Raw genomic sequence first — 23,122 nt, 5'->3', positions numbered from 1 at the left:
GAAAATTTGGTTCACAGCTGAAACCCTCCAAATATACAGATTTTTAGTGTGAATCTTAACCCTCCTTTGATCATGACATTGATTACAATGGGGCTTCTTTAAACTGGTGGAAACATGGGTTGGTTTGCTAAAACAAGGTTCATATCATGTAGAACAGCACCGGTTCAAGAACCCCGTTCTCTGTTGGTGGAATAGGTCTTCCTGAGGTATACGAGTATCTGTGTTGGAACCATGTAGTACCCATCATTTAGTGACACCAGCTGATGATGAAAGACTTAAGTAAAGAATAGACTTTATAGAGAAAAGCTCAGTTAGCTGAAAAATAAAAGGCATACATCAAAATATGAACATTTCATACAAGTTGCTTCTTGTTGTCCGTCACAGAGCTGGCAAGAGAAATGAACTTCACAGTGGATGAGATCAACCACATCAGAATAGAAAACCCCAACTCTCTGACAGCACAAAGCTTCATGCTCTTAAAGAAATGGGTCAGCCGGGAAGGGAAAAACGCCACGAGTAAGAGCATTTTTATCTGTTTCTCTCTCAATTTTATTCTTTATTTTAAAGTTACTCCTGTTTAAAATCACACATTCTTGTCAGTTGAAATGAAAAAAAATAATAATTTAAATGGCCGATTCAACAAATCAGCCTTACCCCAAGGAAGACATCATTTGTCGAAGCTGACAGTGTGTGTCATTTAAACTTTGTCTTGAGTTGATTATTTTGGAAGATTATCACCTCGGCAAGTACAGTAGGTGTGCATTTTCACAGTGTGTAGTATACTTTTGGTGGTAATCAAGTCAAGTCTGGGAGTATCCACCGGTGCCACGAATCGCCGCACCCACCACACCAAGGTGCCGTCAAGGCTGGCAACCACCCAGCGGGCAACCAATCAATGCCCACTTTTCAAAGTTAGCCATCTATCTGCCTCAGCTAGGAGAAATGTGGGCATCCTGTAACTGCTTGTTTGACACAGTACCCACGGATCCTAGAAGAGGCCTAGTATCAAAGATATCCAGTTGTCACTTAAGGTCAGTGATTAGAGTCCAGGTTTCTCAACCATACAGAAAGACAGGAAGCATCAGGACCCTAAAAATGTGGACCTTCAATCTCCTGCAAACCTATCAGCATCACCAAACACCTCTGTCTAGCAACCTCCTGACTTCATAAGCTCTTCCTAGGCAACTCCTTAACTCAAAGCTTGAGGACCTAAAGACATGACTGTCACTGCTGAGAGAAGTGAATGTCTCTGCAAGTTCACCATGCCTCAATTTCCCTAAGGGAGTCTTCCCAAGGGATTAATAAAGTTCTATCTAATCTAGTCTTTGACCACATACAGGTACACGTCTAATAGTCAAGTACAAAAAAACATTGAAGGCCTAGATCTTTCTGTTGATCTAGTACAAAAGGGTACCAGGACCTAAAAGACTTGGACCTGCTTTCTCCTGCAAAGATATCATTTCCAAACAACTTCATATTTTCCCCCATTTTGCTTTGAGAGGAGATTTCTTCTTAGAACACCAGAGCTTCTCTGCACGGGCTCTCTGTCCATACAAGAGCAGATTTCAAGGTTATGTTGTTAACATATAAGGTACTGAATGGATATGCCCTTCATTATCTTGATGAACCTATTGAGCCTTATGTGCATCTCAAGATCCTGGAGTACTATGTTTTCCCAGAGTAAAGAAGTGGTCAACAAGTTGTAGAGCCTTCACTCATCAGTCACCACATTTGTGGAACGGTTGGGGAGGTGATGGTCTAGTGGTTAAGGTGTTGGGCTTGAGACCAGAAGATACTCGGTTCAAATCCAGCCTGACTGTTTTTATTGAAAAATCATTTTAAAACCAAACAACTAGACACCATAGTAATTGTTGTGCAACAAATTATTTATTTATTTTTAGGGTCTTTTATTCTTTTCTTCCACAGCGGATGCCTTAACTGCGGTGCTGACCAAAGTCAATCGGATGGATATTGTGACTTTACTGGAGGGCCCAATATTTGACTATGGTAACATTTCAGGCACGAGATGTTTTGCCGATGATAACGCTGTTTTCCGGGATCAGGCTGATGGTAAAGTTTAGCTCTGTTTAGCTGACCTCTTACCTCTCCCTGCTACTTTTTTCTGCTTTTAAGATAGCAGGCTGTTTTTTAATGCATGGATTATAATGTAGTCTTAGTACTGATCTGCAGAGAAGTTAATTTATTGTTAGATTCCATCGAATTTTGTTTGGGCAACTGGCTTCCCAAAGTCCTATGTTTGGGTGTACTACTCCACCAAATGTTTGCCACCAAAGTTTGGAGTGCTATTTTAAGTCTAATATTTTTCTCAGTTTTATTTGGATTTTGCTTTTTAGCTTTTGCATTCTTTGATTGGCCTCTTTTGATTATAAATTATTTTAAACTTTGCTTCAAGTGAAACATCTGCACAACACAATAGTTTTTATACACCCAGTTGTCACACATGAACAGTTAAAACATAATTTGAGTTCAGTGCATGTTGTAACATTCTGCTTTATATGTTTTTAATTGTTGTAGAACACGCAGTCTGGTTCATAAGTATTTGGACAGTAATATCCCCCCATAATTTTGCCTCTATAAACCACCGTAATGGAGATTTTAACTGTAATTCACGGATTGCAGCCATTTTCATACACAGTCTTTAGTTGGAAAAACTAAATATAAGGAATGCTTTGAATACAAATCATCGCGCTTACGGTCAGTTGTCTGAAACAATTGAGTTATATTAATAATCATTAAATGCATGGAAATACTCCTGGAGAAGGGCTGGGCGCTCCAGTTTTCTGGCGTTGCCCACAGGGAGAGGCAGCAGGCTGGGGTAGCATTGCTTATTACTCCCCAGCTCAGTCGCCATGTGTTGGAGTTCACCCCAGTGAACGAGAGGGTTGCGTCCCTACGCGTTCAGGTCGGGGACAGGTCTCTTACTGTTGTCTCGCCCTACAGGCCTAGTGGCAGTGCAGAGTACCCGACCTTCTTGGGGGGGTACTAGATAGTGCTCCAACTGGGGACTCCATTGTTCTCCTGGGGGACTTCAACACCCACATGGGCGGCAACAGTGAGACCTGGAGGGGGGTGATCGGGAGGCACGGCCTCCACGATCTGAACCTGAGTGGTGTTCAGTTGTTGGACTTCTGTGCTAGCCACAGTTTGTCTATCATGAACACCATGATCGAGCACAAGAATGTCCATGAGTGCACGTGGCACCAGGACATCCTGAGCCGGAGGTCGATGATCGACTTTGTAGTCGTATCATCTGACCTTCGGCCACGTGTCTCGGACACTTGGCTGAAGTGAGAGGCTGAGCTGTCGACCGATCGCCACCTGGTGGTGAGTTGGATCCGCTGGGAATGGAGGAAGCCAGTCAGACCTGGCAGGCCCAAATGTATTGTGAGGGTCTGCTGGGAATGACTGGTGGAACCCTCTGTCAGCGAGGTCTTCAACTCCCACCTCCGGGAGAGCTTCTCCCAGTTCCCGTGGGAGGTTGGAGACATGGAGTCTGAGTGGACCATGTTCTCCACATCCATTGTCAATGCGGTCGCTCGTAGCTGTGGTTGCAGGGTCTCTGGTGCCTGACGCGGCGGCAATCCCCGAACCCGGTGGTGGATGCTGGAAGTAAGGGATGCCGTCAAGCTGGAGAAGGAGTCCTGCTTGTCTTTGTTGGCAGGTGGGACTCCAGAGGCAGCTGACAGGTACCGGCAGACCAAGCATGCTGTACCCTGTGCGGTCGCAGAGGCAAAAACTCGGGTCTGGGAGGAATTCAGGGAGGCCATGGAGGAGGACTATCTGTCGGACTCCAAGAAATTCTGGCAAACCATCCGACGCCTCTGGGGGCGGAAGCAGCTTCCCACCAACACTGTCTACGGTGTGGGTGGGGAGCTGTTGACCCTGACTGGGGATGTTGTCGGGCAGTGGAAGGAATACTTCGAGGATCTCCTTAATTCCATCGTCACGTCTTCTGAAGAGGAAGCAGAGACGGGGGACCCAGAAATGGACTCATCCATTACCCAGGCCGAAGTCACCAAGGTGGCCAGAAAGCTCCGCAGTGGCAAGGCTCCTGGGGTGGATGAAATCCTTCTGGAGTACCTTAAGTCTCTGGATGTTGTGGGACTGTCTTGGTTGACACGTCTCTGCAACACCGCGTGGCGGTTGGGGACAGTGCCTCTGGATTGGCAGACCGGGGTGGTGGTCCCTCTGTTTAAGAAGGGGGACCGGAGGGTGTGTTCCAACTACAGGGGGATCACACTCCTCAGCCTGCCCGATAAGGTCTGTTCCAGAGTACTGGAGAGGAGAATTTGACCGATAGTCGAACATCAGATTCAGAAGGAGCAGTGTGGTTTTAATCCTGGTTGTGGCACACTGGACCAGCTCTACACCCTCCATCAGGTGCTCTAGAGTTCATGGGAGTTCGCCCAACCAGTCCACATGTGTTTTGTGGATCTGGAGAAGGCATTCGACCATGTCCCTCGAGGCACCCTGTGGGGGGTGCTCCAGGAGTACAGGGTCTGGGGTCCTTTGCTAAGGGCTATCCGGTCCCTGTACAACCACAGCAGGAGCTTGGTCCGCATTGCCAGTAGTAAGTCAAGCCTGTTTCCAGTGCACGTTGGCCTCTGCCAGGGCTGCCCTTTGTCACCGATTCTGTTCATTACCTTTATGGACAGAATTTCTAGGTGCAGTCAGGGTGTAGAGGGGGTCCGGTTTGGGAACCCCAGAATCTCGTCTCTGCTGTTTGCGGACGATGTGGTTCTGTTGGCTTCGTCAAATCAGGACCTTCAGCGTTCACTGGGGCGGTTTGCAGCCAAGTGTGAAACATCCGGGATGAAAATCAGCACCTCCAAATCCGAGGCCATGGTTCTCGACCGGAAAAAGGTGCTTTGCCCTCTTCAGATCGGTGGAGTGTCCTTGCCTCAAGAGCTGAGCAAGGGGGCAAAGCTCTCGATTTACTGATGGATCTATGTTCTGACCCTCACCTATGGTCATGAGATTTGGCTCATGACCGAAAGAACAGGATCGCGAGTACAACCGGTCGAGATGAATTTCCTCCACAGGGTGGCTGGGCGCTCCCTTAGAGATTGGGTGAGGAGCTCGGTCACTCGGGATGAGCTCAGAGTCGAGCCACTGCTCCTCCACGTTGAAAGGAGCCAGCTGAGGTGGCTCGGGCATCTTTTTCGGATGCTGGGGAGGTGTTCCGGGCATGTCCCATCAGGAGGAGGCCCTGGGGAAGACCCAGTACACACTGGATGGACTACGTCTCGCAGCTGCCTTGGGAACGCTTCAGGGTTCCCCTGGAGGAGCTGGGAGAGGTGTGTGTGGATCGGGAGGTCTGGGCGGCTTTGCTTGAGCTGCTGCCCCCGCGACCCGACGTCGGATGAAGCGGAAGAAAATGGATGGATGGAAGAAATACATATGGTACCGTATGGTAAATCTCTGTGAACTAGGCTGTTTTTCAAAAAACTGAGTACCGTGCAACAAGGAGACAAGTGAGGCAATCCACCAAGACACCCAGAAGCTTCTGTGGCTGTGATTAAATAAACTGTACATGGTGCAGCTTTTGTCTGTCACATCACCAGTCACAGCTTCGTGGTTGACTACAGCAGAGGACCACCCTTATTCAACAACACAGATCAGATCTTGGATGGACTCTCTCCAGGGTAGGTGTACGGAGGCAAAATGAATGAGAGAGTGAGAATTTTGTGTGCGTCTGTGTGTGTTTTTCTATCTAAATGCTTATGAACCTGACTGTATAATCCTGTATACCATAGTGTGCTTGGCTCTTATTTAGTTTAGTTCTCTGAGTTCTCCTCCAGTTCCCCTGAGCCTTCCTTGGATAGATGAGAGCATCTCTTCTTCTGCACAGCAGCTGCCTCCTCCTGCTCCTCCCGTTCCTCCTCCTCCCGCTCCTCCCGTTCCTCCTCCTCCCATCACCTTCCTGCAGCAGTATCTACTGCTGATAACAGCACATATCAGCTCTTAAGAAAACAAGAGTCATGTGTTGCTGATATCTAAACTTGCCCTGTGCTTATCCATCCACTATATTCCTCCCTTGCCATTTCCTGTATCCACACATTCATTCATTGTCTTATGTGTTATGGTGTGAACACTTAATGTTCTTTTGTGTCTTCTTTTTTTCTCCTTGCCCAATTTCACACACAACTTTTACCCTGGGCCTCTACTGTAGTTTGTGTAATAATCCCTTGTACTCCCAGAAGTACTGAAGCCTCCTTGGTCCTTCATTCACCCACCTCATTTTGTCCAATCCCAACCTTGACACCCCCACCCACACCACTCACACCTCCAGAACCACACTGCCGCCCCCTTTCCCCTCCTCCGATCTCCCAGTTATGAATCCTCCATTTTACTCCAGGACTTGGTGCCACCAGTACGATATGAGCCAGAGCAGTTCAACTTCCTCTCCGTTGCTTCCTCTTGCCTCACCCCTCAGTTCCCCTCTGCTGACATGCAACAATCTGCTGCCTTTCCCATTTCATCCCACCCCTCCTTCACCATCCCCAACATAACCTCTCCTTTACCCTTCACCCCTCCTTGTAATTCTCCAACATCCATTCCTTCCTCAACTGGATCGGTCCCTTCCTCTCACACCCGTGTCCCCCTGTCTCCCACACTCCTCAAGTCCACGTCTAACTATTTGCAAGTAGACCAACCCACATTATCTGGAAATACCTCAGATCTGAAGTGTTGTCATAGCAACCCCACCCTTGAACCTGCAACAGCACCCAGCAGTCCAGTCTTTACACCTGTCTGTCTTCCACCTAACATTTGTGAGTCTGTCACTGTGCCAGCGTCTGTTCTCTCCTCACCCGTAGACACATCCTCCCTACCTTCTGTTGTTGACTCTGCGAGCCGAGGCTCTTTAGGGGGCCATCAGACCATCTCTTCTCACCTGGTTTCTCCTTCTGTGTCAGGCTGTCCCAGTCCTTGTTCCCTTCCAGTCCACTTACTTTCTCCACCTCCAGCTTGCCACTGTACCTGTGCTCCCTTCAGTCCACCACCTCCTGTTCAGACCCATATGTGCATCGATCCTTCCCAGATGGAAATATTTATTTAGCACTCCGCATTGTTTTATCCTTTATTTTGATCCTTTTCACGTCTCTCATCTAACAAGTTACTCATATTGACCATGTAACAGAACACCCTAGTTAATAACGCTTCCATCACTACACACATACTTAACGTCACGAGCATATCATAGTTTCAGTGTCTTACCACAGTCAATTTCAATTTTCAATTTTCAATTTATTTTCATTGATATAGCACCAAATCACAACAGAGGTGCCTCAAGGCACTTCACACAAGTAAGGTCTAACCTTACTAACCCCCAGAGCAACAGTGGTAAGGAAAAACTCCCTCTGAGAAAGAAACGTCAAGCAGACCAGACTCAAAGGGGTGACCCTCTGCTTGGGCCATGCTTCTTCTTCTTCTTTGTCTTTCGGCTGTTCCTGTTAGGGGTCGCCACAGCAGATCAATCGTTTCCATCTCACCCTGTCCTCTGTATCTTCCTCTGTCACACCATCCACCTGCATGTCCTCTCTCAGCACATCCATGAACCTCCTCTTTGGTCTCCCTCTTCTCCTCCTGCCTGGTGGCTCCATCCTCAGCATCCTTCTCCCTATATACCCTGGGTCCCTCCTCTGCACATGTCCAAACCATCTCAATCTCGCCTCTCTGACTTTGTCTCCAAACCGTCCCACCTGAGCTGTCCCTCTGATATGTTCATTCCTAATCTTGTCCATTCTTGTCACTCCCAAAGAAAATCTCAACATCTTCAGCTCTGCCACCTCCAGCTCTGCCTCCTGTCTTTTTGTTAGTGCCACTGTCTCTAAACCATACAACATAGCTGGTCTCACTACTGTTTTGTAAACTTTCCCCTTCACTCTTGCTGATATTCTTCGGTCACAAATCACTCCTGCCACCTTTCTCCACCCACTCCACCCTGCCTGCACTCTCTTCTTCACCTCTCTACCACACTCTCCATTACTTTGAACAGTTGACCCCAAATATTTAAACTCATCTACTTTCACCACTTCTACTCCTTGTAACTGCACTATTCCACTGGGCTCCCTCTCATTCACACACATGTACTCAGTCTTGCTTCTACTGACTTTCATTCCCCTTCTCTCCAAAGCATATCTCCACTTCTTCAGACTAGACTCAACTTGCTCTCTACTCTCACTACAGATCACAATGTCATCTGCAAACATCATAGTCCATGGGGACTCCTGTCTGATCTCATCTGTAAACCTGTCCATCACCACTGCAAACACGAAAGGACTCAGAGCTGATCCTTGGTGTAATCCCACCTCCACCTTGAATGAGTCTGTCATTCCGACTGCGCATCTCACCGCTGTCACACTATTCTTGTACATGTCCTGCACTACCCTAACATACTTCTCTGCCACTCCAGACTTCCTCATACAATGCCACAACTCTTCTCTTGGCACCCTATCATAAGCTTTTTCTAAGTCCACAAACACACAATGTAACTCTTTCTGTCCTTCTCTGTACTTTTCCAACAGTATTCTCAGAGCAAACATTGCATCTGTAGTTCTCTTTCTCGACATGAAACCATATTGCTGCTCACAGATCTTCACCTGTTTTCTAAGCCTAGCTTCTACTACTCTTTCCCATAACTTCATGCTGTGGCTGATCAGCTTTATGCCTCTGTAGTTACTGCAGCTCTGCACATCACCCTTGTTCTTGAAAATAGGAACCAGCACACTTCGTCTCCACTCCTCAGGCATCCTCTCACTTTCCAAGATTTTCTTAAACAATCTGGTTAGAAACTCTACTGCCATCTCTCCTAGACATTTCCATGCCTCCATTGGAATGTCATCTGGACCAACTGCCTTTCCACTCTTCATCCTCTTCATAGCAGCCCTCACTTCTTCCTTGCTAATCTCTTTTACTTCCTGATTTACTCTCACCACATCATCCAGCCTTTTCTCTCGCTCATTTTCTTTATTCATCAACTCTTCGAAATATTCCCTCCACCTTCTCAGCACACACTCCTCACTTGTCAGCACATTACCATGTGCATCTTTTACCACCCTAACCTGCTGCACATCCTTTCCAGCTCTGTCCCTTTGTCTGGCCAATCGGTACATGTCCTTTTCTCCTTCCTTACTACTCAACTTCTTGTACAGCTCGCAATATGCCTTTTCCTTTGCTTTTGCCACTTCTCTTCTCGCCTTACGCCACATCTCCTTGTACTCCTGTCTACTTTCTTCATCTCTCCGACTATCCCAAAACTTTTTCGCCAACCTCTTTCTCCTTATGTTTTCCTGGACCTCTTCATTCCACCACCAAGTCTCCTTGTCTTCCTTCCACTGTCCAGATGTCATACCCAGTACTGCCCTAGCTGTCTCCCTCACCACATCTGCAGTACTCTTCCAGTTGTCCAAAATTGCTTCCCCTCCAACTAGTGTTTCTCTCACCTGCTCGCTAAATTTTACACAACAGTTTTCCTCCTTCAGCTTCCACCATCTGATCCTTTGTTGAGCTCTCATTCTCTTCTTCTTCTTTACCTCTAAAGTCATCCTACAAACAACCATCCTATGCTGTCTAGTGACACTCTCTCCTGCTACCACCTTACAGTCTGTGATTTCTTTTAGCTTGCATCTCCTATAAAGAATGTAGTCCACCTGTGTGCACCTTCCTCCACTCTTATATGTTACCCTGTGCTCCTCCCTTTTCTTAAAGTAGGAATTCACCACAGCCATTTCCATCCTTTTTGCAAAATCAGCTACCATCTGTCCTTCCCCATTCCTATCCTTGATACCATATCTACCCATTACTTCCTCATCACCTCTGTTCCCTTCACCAACATGCCCATTGAAGTCTGCTCCTATCACCACTCTTTCATGCTTGGGCACACTCTCCACCACCTCATCTAACACACTCCAGAAATCTTCTTTCTCCTTCATCTCACAACCTACATGTGGGGCATATGCACTGATGATATTCATCATCACCCCTTCAATTTCCAACTTCACACTCATCACCCTGTCAGACACTCGCTTAACCTCCAACACACTTTTAGCATATTCTTCCTTTAAAATGACCCCAACACCATTTCTCTTCCTGTCCTCACCATGGTACAACAACTTGTACCCACCGCCGATGATCCTGCTCTTACTTCCCTTCCACTTGGTCTCTTGCACACATAATATGTCTACCTTTCTCCTCTCCATCATATCAGCCAGCTCTCTCCCTTTACCAATCATACTACCAACATTCAAAGTCCCCACTCTCATTTCCACCCTTCTAGTTTTCTTCTTCTCCCGCTGTTTGTGGCAATGTTTTCCTCCTCTTCTTCGTCGTCTTCGCCCAGCAGTAGCCCAATTTCCACCGGCACCCTGTTGGGCAATAGCACCGGTGGCGGACGTTGTTAACTCGGGCCGCGACCGATCCGGTATGGGAATTCGATTCTCGGTCTGCATAGTTGGGTTGGCTACAGACACAAATTACAGAACAATTCACAAAACAAATATACAGGAAATACTGTTGGTGCACAGGACAGGAGAGTCTCCAGCACAAATACCACAGCTGTCATAAGTGACTGAACACTTTGACAACTTCAAAAATCAGCACCACCTTGGCGGTCCTGTTAATAAACCTGGCATCGCTTGTTGCTTGATTGTCATACTACAGTGATAAGTCCTCGTGACGTCTCAGCTAGTGGTGATCTGGATACATGCTTTACATTTCAGCATTTGTGCCATTTTCCATTTTATATTGTGTTGTGTGCGTTTCTGTGTGTTATATTTTTTTGAGGCATGCTTCGATGTGTGTATGTCTCTGCATTTGTCATCCTGTCACCAACAGATTATCAGGGCATTCTAGCGGAGCTGCAGTCCCCAGCTGCATTGCACTCTGACTCCCACTTCCTGGATCCCGAACTCCCTGTGACTCCCAACCCTTCCCTTTCCCAACACCAACACCACCATTACCCAGAGTCAGAAACTCCTATACTGGCTGACGTCCAACCTCAGGCCCTACCGTGCAGCCCAGTGGTAGAGACTGGTGGAGAGCCAGAAAGCCCCCCTAGGAGTCCCCCAAGACCTTGTGCGCTTGCTCTGTCCGTCTCAGTCTTTGAACTCCCTGATCCTGTTCCTTCCAAGGTCAGAAAGCCCCACATTGCTCTGAATGACCAGCTGCTTTTGAGTGAGGAGGAGGACAGGTCTTCTCAAGAAATGGAGTCGAACCACAAGCCCAAGTTGCACACCTCCCCCGAGTTAGACATTGACATGGCTTATTTCACATCTTCCCCTTCAGCATCATCAGTATCATCCTTAACCCCTTCATCCCCTGAGAGAGCACAAATAGAAGAGGGAACACTACAGAGATTTACCCTAAGTGGAGTTGAAGAGGGTGTAGATTTGGGAAGAGCTGAAAAGAAAGTGAGAGAAGAGATTGCGGATGTTGCTGAGGCAGGAGCAGGAAAGTTAGCACGAGGTGATGGAGTAGTGGAAAAGTGGATAGAGCAAGACTGGTTTAAAAATGTGGAAAGAAAATGTGAGATGATTGCAAAAGATAGGTTTGTCTTGGTAGGGGAAAGAAATCTTTTGGTAGAGCAGATGGAAGGGTCTGCAGAGGAAGCGAAGGTGGTGATAAATGAACAGGATGTTCTTCAACACGATGGGATGAAGGAAAGAACCTGTGATATGGAGGAACTGAGGGAAGTGCAGAAGGTGTCTAAAGATCTGATAGAAACTAGGCAGGAAATAGACAGTGGTAGTAGTACACTGGAAACAGAAACGATTACACTACAAACAGTGGATGTGAGCAGTGAGACTCCCATCTATCACAGTGACAGACTGAAGACTGAAGGAGTACTTTCTGGAATATTAGACACCGGTAAAACAGGTGAGGAACAGGTGGTGACTGATGTCTTCCCTCAGAACTGGGTTGACATACTTGGGCATCCTCAACCTAGTGAGTCTGGATCCAATGAAGAGGAGGAGGATGGAGACGGAGACATAAAACTGGCTAAAGAGACATCAGTATCTCTTTTGAAGGAGGTGAAGAAAGAAAGCGGCTCAGAGGAGGAGGAGGAGGATGAAGAGAAGACCAAGACCAGTGTTCAGGAGATTCTTGATCAGGTTAAGCAGGCAGAAAAAGAGTTGTATTCCCTTCCAGGTTGGCACAGTGATTCATCCAGCGTCAACGTGGAATCACCAACGCCAGGCCGCAGTGTCAGCTCGGATCTCCCCGACAGACGGGAAAGGTAACTAATACTCACATGGTACAAGCTTCAAAAAGGACTCCAAAGCTGCATCTTAAAGCATCTTTGCTGGAAATCTCACCAAATCATCTATTTCTGTTCTTTGCATTATCTTCTTCTCATTCAGCCAAGAGAACTCCAGTGACTCCATCACTTCCTCCTCCAGGGCTGAATCAGGGAGGTCCCGACAGAACAGCAGCCACTCCAAGCAGTCACCTCAGGACGGCTCGTCTGAGTCAACCAGTGGCCGAAAGGAAGATGGAGTGCTTGTGTCTGAGAAAAAGGTCCAGGTAATAAAACAAATAATCCATTCAAATGACAAGAAATACAAAAATTATGTGCTACAACTTGAAACAAACTTAAATCTAAGGTGTAGGTTTTATTTTTGGTACAGTCCTGGTCAGAATTATTTACAAAGCTGAATTTTAAAAACAGAATATAAAATATATTCATAAATAAAAACCAATTTATTTTAGATGATCAGAATATTTATGAAACGAATGATGACAATGAAACAAAATGCTTTCATATTGTGAAATAAAAATTGCATCATAAAATGTGAGTTTTTCACAAACCTATGAATTTCTATGAATCATTACTTTTTCAGCCGGTATGCTTTAGAAACATCAGAGGATGGATACATGACTATGTCCAAGACACTAAATATGTTTTGGTCTTCATTTATATCCATCATTAAGAAAGAGAAAGAGTATTGTAGTGATCTTCAGAACCAGGATTGGAAACACCCCATTAGCCAAATTACTCAAAAAACTATTCACTTATAGATATCTATCCAAGTAATATTCCCACCAAGTCTGAAGGAAATCACCCATCTGTTTTTAAGTTAGCATGGCCACACACACAAACACACACCACTGAAACCAATTGTCTGCCACTTCATTGGTGTGCAGGATTAAATAAAAACGTATCGTCTCTGAATCGTATCGTAGCCCATGTATCTAAGTATGTAAAATTTCATAAGGGAGGCATGTACATCCCTAATACAGTGCCATACCGTTTGTATTTTTTAATGATTGATGTAAATGAAGTCCAACACATATTCGGTGACTTGGAAATATTTACGTATGCATCCATCTACTGACTTGTGTAAAGAAAAGTGACAGTGAAAGTGTTGACAGCTGTCAATTCATCAATGTGTAACAATAACTGACACATATATTTTATTGTATTAAATATTCTGATGCATACAGTATGTGAAATTATGAGATTGTCAGTAATTCTGACCAGAACTGCAGACCCAACTTTTCAGCTGATGTACACAAATATTTCATGGAAAAACCCACTTGAAAAATAAAGTGTCTGATAACTCAGACATTTCAGATTTGTGTGTATTTCACCTCATGCATTCTTCCATGTGTTGTATGATAACCTTGTAATACGTTCTTCAGCAGCGGGTTAGTGTAGAATCTGGGTCTGAGGAGGAGCAGACCATAACAACAAGAATCTTCAGACGCCGTCTCATTCTAAAGGTACCCTGCAAGACCGGAACAGTGGATGGGGAGGGTCTTGGTTTGCTTTGGTTTTAGATTGGTCTGGAAGTAGCAGTGTCAGTCTGGTTTGCATCACTGTTGGTCTTTCCTTCCCGTACTAAATGTTTTCCTGTCTCTGCGTGCGCACGTGTAGATATTGTAGTGTTTGGATTTTGTGTGTACAGTCTTCATCTGATGTGACTGTTCTTTTCAGATGAGGTTTTTCTTTGTGTGGTGATGGTGATGTTTCAGTCCATGATATGCGAGTCTGTTTTCATGTGATAATCACAAACACTTACAGGGAGAACAGGCGAAAAACATCCCAGGCGAGTCTATGACAGAGGAACACTATGTGGACCACGATGGTAACCTCATCAGTCGAAAAGTAACGTATGAATTTGTGCTTAATTCCCATTCAGCTCTGCAGTAATCCTATTGCAGATTTTTTTTTAACACAGATTGGGAATCTGTTTTAGTTTTGTTGTTGACATCCTTCTGCATCGAGTAGGTAATCAGAAAGGTCATTCGTCGTGTCTCACCTCAAACACCAGCAGACCAGAGAGCCAACAGGGACATCCAACCCCAAGGACAACCCTGGTGCAGTCACATTCTGCAGGAAGAGGAGCCAGAGGTTGTCTTTAAAATACCCTTGTGAATGGGTTCAAAGCCTAATCTAGATGGGATTTCCGCAGCAGTTTTATCCTCATGTCACAAAACATCAGCATTTTGGAGATTATAATATATGGAAAGTCAACACTTAATACAAAGTTTGGCTTCAGGCTGCACTGGCTAAGAATTTTTATTATTATTATGGTCCATTCAAACATACAAAACACTTAGGTTAGTATTGCCCATGTTATTTTAAATATAATGGCTTCAGTGAAATGTTGAAAGAAGTAAATATCAGAAAAGTGTGATGTGATGTGGTGACATCCCCCAGTTTAAAATATTTTTATGAGGAAAGCTAAAGAGAGGATTGCAATCACAAAGATTAAGTCAGTAAAGTAATATAATAAAATAATATATTAAATCTGTGATAATTTGCAGGAACCACACTAATTTTAATGTGTTAAAAATGTCAAAATTTAAAATGTCTTTTTGGTGGGGGGGGGGGGGGGGGGGGGTGCAGCTGTCAAGGTCAGAATGCAGCCTGAAGGTCTTTTTTTATCAGGTGAGGACGGCATTAATTCTTTATTAAAGAATGAAGATGAATCTACATTTCATGGTTTGGTCAACTGTGCTTACTGCTTACTGTTATTTCCTTATGAAAAAAAACAACAAAAAAACAGACATAAAGCAGCATGGCATGTTGTTTGAAATGACTGTTTCAAAAGGATGATGATTGTCTGGTTTTAATGTTCTCCTGCAACAGCATTTCAGGTTTTTTTGCACTGATTTTAAGTGACATGGGTGGGTTTAACAGCACAGTTAACTGTGTCTGCTCTGAAATTGCCATCTGTCTCTGTTATCTTTAACCCTTTTTTAATGACAAAATTTTTCTACTTCCACTTGTTTGGTTGGTTGGTTGCTGTGCGATTTGGGTTGTTAAGAGATTCCTAACAACATATTTACTTCTTCCTGTGTTTTTCTACATTCACTTTTGGTGTAAGATGTAGCTTCTAAAGAGTTTGGAGTTTTTTGTTTTGTTTTTCTTTGACTCTGGTTACTGTTTCAGGTTTGTGTGTTATATTACAACCTCTCAGAAGATAAGATTTAGTTGTGACTTAACCACATTTCTCTGTTTGTGTTTCCCAGCAAGGAGAAGGTGCTCGAAATGGAAGGAGAAAGGAGGAAAGAAGGATAGGGGATAAGAAGCTCCATTCGTAGGAATGCTTGTGCTCTGCCAGGCATGTTACTGTCCTTTTTCCATGAGATCTGTTTGTTTAGTCATGATATTTCACATTTGTGTTTCAAATTACGTTCATGTGACAGCACTATGCAAACATCCCTAAAAGGTTACACATGTCCACATTCAACAGAAACCCTCATCCATCTGCCAAGATGAACAACACATCTCTCTAGATAGATAGATAGATATGTTTCATTACACACACAGCTCAGAACCTGCGTCTGCACCTTGCACAAGGCATTACATGCTCAGAAAATGACTCAAGTAAAAGTAGAAATACAGGCTTATAAAAGGAGCGTGAAACATGCTCTGTAATGGTGGCCAGCAGCCACATTCCTACAATTAACATTTATAAAATCCATTTTGGACATTTGTGAATCAGTTCAGTCATCTTTCTGCATCACGGTGCATCTGAGAAACAATCCCCCCCGCCACTCCTAAAAGATATTAAGGCGTGGTTAATCCATATCATTACAAAGCACCATAATTAGTCTAATAGTCCTAGAGCTCTTGGCAAAATTCTGTTGTATCTGCATTAATGGTAAATGTCCACCAGGTGGAGATATTGCTTCATTTCAAGAACCTTGAGTAGAGTGCTGTGGGACACGACATGACCAACTTGTTGCTTATATTAGTAGATATGTTATAAAAATGTACAGTGGTAATCAAGTATAAATTGCTAAAATTAATGCAGAGAAATAGGCTTTTAAATGGTTTCCATGGTAACCAAGGAAAACATTGAAAAAATAATGTTGAAAAATGGTCTACTAGATGGTTGCCAAGGTAACCAAGGAAAGCTGAAAAATCGTGTTGCAAATGGCCTATGAGATGGTTGCTATCGTAACCAAGGACAAGAGACAAAAATAAAGCAGAAGATGTCCTTTTAGGTGGTTGCCATGGTAATTAAAGGAAACACTGACAAAACGTAAATGCCGAAATATGTCCCTTTATATGGTTTCCATTGGTGACCAAGAAATCGATTGCTAAAACCAGCATTGGCTCAGGCAATTCAACCTGTCACAAGAGCCGCTGAGCACTTCTACAATGCCGTCATCAAGTCTGTTCTCTGCTCATCCATCAAACAAGGCAGGAGCAGATTAGAAAGGGCCACATAGAAAATAATTAGCACCAGCCTGCCCTCCATCCAAGACTTAAACACTTCCTGATTGAGAAAACAAGCAGGAAACACCAGTGTAGAACCAACACATCCCAGTCACAGCCTTTTTTGGTGTTTCCCCTCTGGGAGGCGCTACAGATAATTGAGTACAAAAATAACCAGACACATGAATGGTTTCTTCTCATAGGCTGTTACCCCAGTGAACACCTTATCGCTGTAAATAATACAAACACACCTACAGTAGTGTTCAGAATAATAGTAGTGCTATGTGACTAAAAAGATTAATCCAGGTTTTGAGTATATTTCTTATTGTTACATGGGAAACAAGGTACCAGTAGATTCAGTAGATTCTCACAAATCCAACAAGACCAAGCATTCATGATATGCACACTCTTAAGGCTATGAAATTGGGCTATTAGTAAAAAAGGGTACAATAAGAAATATACTCAAAACCTGGATTAATCTTTTTAGTCACATAGCACTACTATTATTCTGAACACTACTGCACATGTCACAAAGTATTGATACTCAAACATGCAAAACAGCTGACCAACACAGATGCTACAAAGATAAAAGATACTTGGTGTCAGTTCAGTAACAACATAACAGATTACGATGAGTGATGGCTGATTTGAGAAATGGTGAAGTTTACAGTCAAGAGGTAGTACTAATAGTTGTAACTTGGTTTCTTTTTGCAAGATAAAATGAGTTATCATGAGCAGTGATTGGTCAGTTTTGAGAGGACACCGCCTCTGTGCGCGAGTTGATCATCATAACATGCCTGTCTGTCCGTGTCCATGGTTGAAGAACAACAGACGTTGACTTAATAAGGGCTCATTTGCAACTATTTGAAGTAGAATTACACTGTGTGCCCCTGATAGATGAACACACATATAACATTAGGAAGCAAAGGAAGAGGGTCAGCACCTCCATTCATAGGAGAGTTTCTCTGCATGCCTGGTACAGCGCATAGACCCAACCAACTGGCTATTCATAATACAAGGATCAGCTGAACAGTTCTGATCATTGAAATATTCAAGCAAGATATCAAAGTGAATGGTAAATGGACTGCATTTATATAGCTCTTTTCCATCTGCATCAGAGCTCAAAGCACTTTACAAATAATGCCTCACATTCACCCCATTGTTAGGGTGCTGCCACACAAGGCGCTCACTGCACACCGGGAGCGATAGCGGATTAAAGACCTTGCCCAAGGGCCCTAAGTGATTTTCCAGCCAGGCTGGGATTTGAGCCGAGGATCTCCTGGTCTCAAGCCCAGCGCCTTAACCACTAGACTTTCACCTCCCCCAAATGAAACTGGTATGACAATATTGCTTTACTTATTGACTTTGGGACTCCAAACAGTTTTTGCCTACAATTTCAGGCATGAGCACAATTGTCTTCAGTGTAATACATGCGTAAAGTAGTTGGTAAAAAATGGCAACATGGATGTGTGTTTGAAACGACGTACTCTTACTGAATTCTTCACAGCCAACTCTCGTATGTTACTTTGAGGGCTAATACATCTTTTAATCTTTTGTGTTGAATTGGGATCTGTGTTAGGTTGACACAGATCCCATTGCTTCAGTATTGTTTTTTTTTTTTAGTTCTCCAGTTTGCTGGTACACTCACTTCAGCAGTGCCACATTCTGCACCCTGTGCTCACTGACTCATTGCACACTCATTGCTTCCATGTACCTCACCACGGATAACTGGCCAACTACACAAAGTGTAAATGGCTGACTGATGTCTCAGCCTGTTTTTGGATTAACGGTGTATCTGCCATCTGTGTGCACTCTGTGTATCTCACAAAGAGGACTGAGTTATAGCCAATAATACCTCAGCATTTATTGGCTTTCTGATACCCTCACTGTCTGTATTCTCTAAATCCCACGCTCACACCACCACTGTAGCATCCAAAAAGAGCCTGTGATCCTGTCTGGCCAAGATGTTAATCCCTGCCGCTGTTCATCCTTATGTCATAGTTTGCAGTGATTCAGTCCATCTGAGCAAAACTGACTAAGAAATGTTGTGGCACTTTTGTAAACTCTGGTTGAGTTTGTACATTGGCAAAACATCTCACAGAGCCTCACATACAGCTCCTATGTAGTGTGCACACAAAACTATGCAGGAAAGACACTCACGGCACTTCAAACAGAGAGCGATATACACCAAAAGCTGATAGAGAAAATGTGCACCCCTGTGTGGAAAAGCAACCATCTATCTGCTGTAGCCAGGAGAAACCTGCATGTCTCCTTGGAGTTCTCCACCCACTAAACTCCTCAACACTGAGAAACCTGCATGCTGGATCGTGCCCAGAGAAATAAGACAAATGGCCAAAATATCGTAGCTGACGTTCCCTCAAAATGCTGGTGCTGTGGGAGTGCTGCGTGCAGGATTTAAGGCTCCTCTGTGTATGCACACTAGAGTTGTGATTTAGAAAGGGGGAATTATAAAGGTGTGCATCTGCACAATTACACACATATTTCTAAGTGTGTCTGTACATAGTATTTCCTTTATTCACAAACTATTAAAAACAAAGTTGTACAACAAAATAGAATAAAACACAGAAAATAAATAAATAATGTCCAAAAAAAAGCACCTTCAGCCTGTACACAGGTGTGTAATTACAGCCGTACATTCTTGCTTATTGAGTAAATTTACCTCACAATTGTCTCTCATTGTACACATTTCTGTAATTTGTTGTGCAAGTCTGAATACCTCTTCATCAAAATTATGCTGCCAACAGGCACAATCATTATTAATATCACACTGATATTTATACACCAATTACAGAATGGGAGCCTAAAAGGCCCATATTGCTAATTGTACTTACAACATTATTAACGCTATTGCGCATCTTATAAATAAATTTTATACAATGCTTAGCAAAATGAAGCTCAATACTCATACAATTTGCAAGATACGGTAAGATATTACAATGTGCAGTGTACAGCACAAGCCAGACTTCACGACGTATAGCCTTTCTCCAAGCACAATTTTCATTCATTTCATTCAGTTTCATTTGCATACAAAGTAAGAATTTGGCCACCATAAAATGAAGCACATTACGTATGAAATGGCTCATTCCTGATGATGGAGAGTTAGCATTTTTAAAATCAGCAAAAAACATGACGATTAAAATCTGGCACTCATTTGCCAGCAGTTAAATTAAAAATATCGTCATGAAGTTCATGACCCAAGTAAGTAACTTTATCAGTTCAAGGTACTCTAACATTATTTACAAAAATAACACAATCAGATAGCCCTAGTACACTTGTAAATAATAAGCTTGCAATTTTTGACATAAAACAAGTTTTCTGTCAAGTTTTTTAGGCATACTCTTCACAAACTGTAATCATAAGTTATAATACACTAACACTAGGTGCCAGTAATTTGATATCATCTGCATAACAACTAAACTCACCAGCATAGACCAGACCCATATGACAGCCATCACCCAGACTTTGCAACTTGTCCATCAAACCATCAATATACACACAAAACAGTATAGGGGACATGGCCCCCAACTTGTTTGACACCATTAGAAAATGAAAAATAAGGGTAATGTATATTCTCACATCTAACCCTCAGCTTTTAACTGAGGTACATATTTAAAAGAAACCTACATTATATGCGACATAAACCTCTATCAATGAACATTCAAAATAAATGACGTAATTAACCCTGTCAAATGCTTTACTTCTATCTAACATAAGGCCATACGCATGAGAACCATTGTTGACATAATATGAAACTTTCAACAACCATTGTAGTGCACGTACCAGCTGGCAAACCATTCTTATACCCAAATTGCAAATTACTAGTACATAATTTAGTGCTTTCCTTAAAACGGATAATCACATCAAGTAGTTTACAAATAATACTACCTAAAGTGATGGCATGAAAGTTATCTGACACTGTCAAGTTTAACCGCTTACCCTTTGGGATGGGTACCATAGTGCCATCTGGCAGTATACAAAATGGAGAGTACAACATACAGTTTGCAGCTACCATACATAATATGATCTGTTTCCAGTTCAGAGGTACCATCTCTCTTACATTTACATTTTTAACACCCTCAGCAATGTCAGATACTGTGATACTATGAAAACTATGTGTTCATGTACTATCTACATTACTACTAGCACATATTAAATGATTAATTTCAGATTGTAACTTACACATTTCATCTTTGTCATATGTAACAATACAATACAATGCACTGAATTTGTTAGCAAAAACATCTGCAATATTTTCCACACTAACTGCATGACCAAACTTATGTGTACACACTTATGTGTACAATATTAACATATGGGTACACATTTTAATTATTTGATACCTTCCCACAAACAAAAATTTGGGCATGGGGTGGAATGACCTCCCTCTGTCCATCCGTCTGTCTGACAGTAAGTCGTGTAAGCACAACTATTCCTAAACTAGTTGGTGGATTTTAGTGAACCTACACACAGTGGAAGCACACTGTATGAAGAGGTTATGCAGTAGGTTTGGTTTGACTTCTTCAAGGGCAAATAATTCATAGAAAATATTATCATGCAAAAAAATCAATCAATTTTAGAGATATAACAAAAAATACATATAAATTAAACCCAGCGGCTTATTGTTTTTTTGTTTTTTTTTTTTACACTAAAATTTCTTGAAACCCTAGATTATAAATTAACCCAAATGTACCACATGGGTTATTGTTTTTAATTTGTAAGGTATATAAAATTGCAAATTGTGTATGTGCAGTTTTATACCATAAATCTTGTTTTTGATTTGGGGTTTTTTGGGGGTGTTTTTTGGTCCATAACATTTTTCTCCTTTGTGCACAGATCAATTTTATGTTCAATCCACAAAACACTTAAATATTTGAGATATGAATAACACGGTAGACATAAATGAAGCCCACTCATAGACAGTTATATGATTCTGGCTCCTTTTGGTCCCATCATTGTAGATTAAAAAGATAAATACGTACATTAGATATCTCATGGGAACCTACAGTGGCATTAATGAGAGTGATTCTTGGAGGATTATAGGAGACAAAATATTTACTGAAAATATTTATTCACAGCTACATTAAAATGTATAACTGTTAAATTGCTGAGGTGCTATTATTGGTGCCCATTCATTGATATTTCCTACAGAAGTATTATGGGCATGAATGATATGATACACATTCCTAACTAAAAAAAAAGGGCTGTTATCATTTCAGACTTAACAGTTACTAGATTCAAATAATGTGATATTCTGTTTTACAGGTATACGCGGAACATGCTAGATGTTTCCTGGGAATGTGAGACACAAGAGGACTGTGACGTTCCATCGTGAGAACTTCAAGAAAGGGTCCAGTCTGCAGTTATCTGTTTCAAACAAATGGTTTTCAAGTGAGAGGAAGCATTCTTCTGACTTAAGCATGAGCATGAATAACTCACTCCCTGTTGCTCAGCGGAGCAGAAGGGGTTCTCACCTTCTGACTGTGGACCTCTGGACAATATTTTTCTCCTCGTTCGGTTGAAGCGATGTACGCCATAGGTCCACTAGTGTTGTGAGAGCGTTTGAGGACCATCTTTTGCTGTGACAACGACAAGGATTCCAGTTACTGAGAATCACGCAGGTGCAACTGTGACCAAAGACGGCACAACAGCTCAGTTCGCGTTTTGGAAGGAAAGAACAAAGTAGACCCAATAACACCGAAAAATTCAAGTCGAACATTTCGGATCCAACTTCAACACTCGCCTTATAGGTTTTTCTTGAACCCATTGTTGTCAGGATGTAAATTGTTGATTTTTTTTTTCTTTTTAAACCTTAAACTAACAAAAGTTTTTTTGTGCGTGTATATAAAATTGCAATGTGTATAATTCTTAAAAGTGATGAGTTACTGCTTGAGAATGCAGTGAAAAGAGTAGCTTTTTCACATGCAGAATTTATTGAAACAGTTCCACTTTTAAAAGTAACTTCACGGGTTCTTGTATAAGTACTTATTAGATCAGGGGTTTGTACATGAAGAAAAAAACCTACAGGTTTGAGAATACTTCCAGAAAATCTGAGTCCAGTAATTTCTAAAGTGGGAATGACTCTAATCCTGCAAAAGCAGCTTTTCAGAGCACTCATATTTTCATGCATGCAGTTCACATTATTTTAAGAACGATTTTTACAAGTTTGCAGACACTGTATTCAAAAAATATCACAAATGAAGCCCTTTATGAGTACTCTGCACATACACGGAGCACTACCGTTCATCACCACTTTTATATTTAGAATTGAAAATGGTGCATTAAAGCGTTTTTCACATTGGGATGAGGAAGCTTGTTGAGTGCGTAATGTCTTGTCCATCACTATAAAACCGAAGGGCCGTTTGTGTTGTGTCAATGAAAAAAAAATCTGAATGTAAATGCTCGTAG

At 42.7% G+C, this 23,122-nt stretch overlaps 1 protein-coding gene across 42 annotated transcripts in view; it reads left to right on the top strand.

Annotated features, from left to right (window-relative positions):
• Positions 1-22,896, top strand: part of ank3a (ankyrin 3a) — a 302,777-nt gene extending 279,881 nt beyond the window's left edge. For 20 of the 42 annotated variants that reach the window (XM_034185591.1, XM_034185584.1, XM_034185585.1 and 17 more), the window contains 9 exons: positions 385-516; positions 1,927-2,070; positions 10,858-12,259; positions 12,384-12,546; positions 13,666-13,746; positions 14,048-14,131; positions 14,255-14,377; positions 15,502-15,593; positions 21,980-22,896. In XM_034185591.1, the coding sequence (XP_034041482.1) occupies positions 385-516; positions 1,927-2,070; positions 10,858-12,259; positions 12,384-12,546; positions 13,666-13,746; positions 14,048-14,131; positions 14,255-14,377; positions 15,502-15,573 (2,201 nt within the window). In that variant the 3' untranslated portion in view covers positions 15,574-15,593; positions 21,980-22,896. Of the gene's footprint in view, positions 1-384; positions 517-1,926; positions 2,082-10,857; positions 12,260-12,383; positions 12,547-13,665; positions 13,747-14,047; positions 14,132-14,254; positions 14,378-15,501; positions 15,594-21,979 lie in introns of those variants that run through there. The other 22 variants (XM_034185576.1, XM_034185580.1, XM_034185574.1 and 19 more) reach the window with 7 other exon arrangements.
• The last annotated feature ends 226 nt before the right edge of the window (positions 22,897-23,122 follow it).

This window comes from Thalassophryne amazonica, chromosome 13 (assembly GCF_902500255.1).
Source record: "Thalassophryne amazonica chromosome 13, fThaAma1.1, whole genome shotgun sequence".
NCBI classification, from domain to species: Eukaryota; Metazoa; Chordata; class Actinopteri; order Batrachoidiformes; family Batrachoididae; genus Thalassophryne; species Thalassophryne amazonica.
This window is presented reverse-complemented; position numbering and strand designations above follow the sequence as displayed.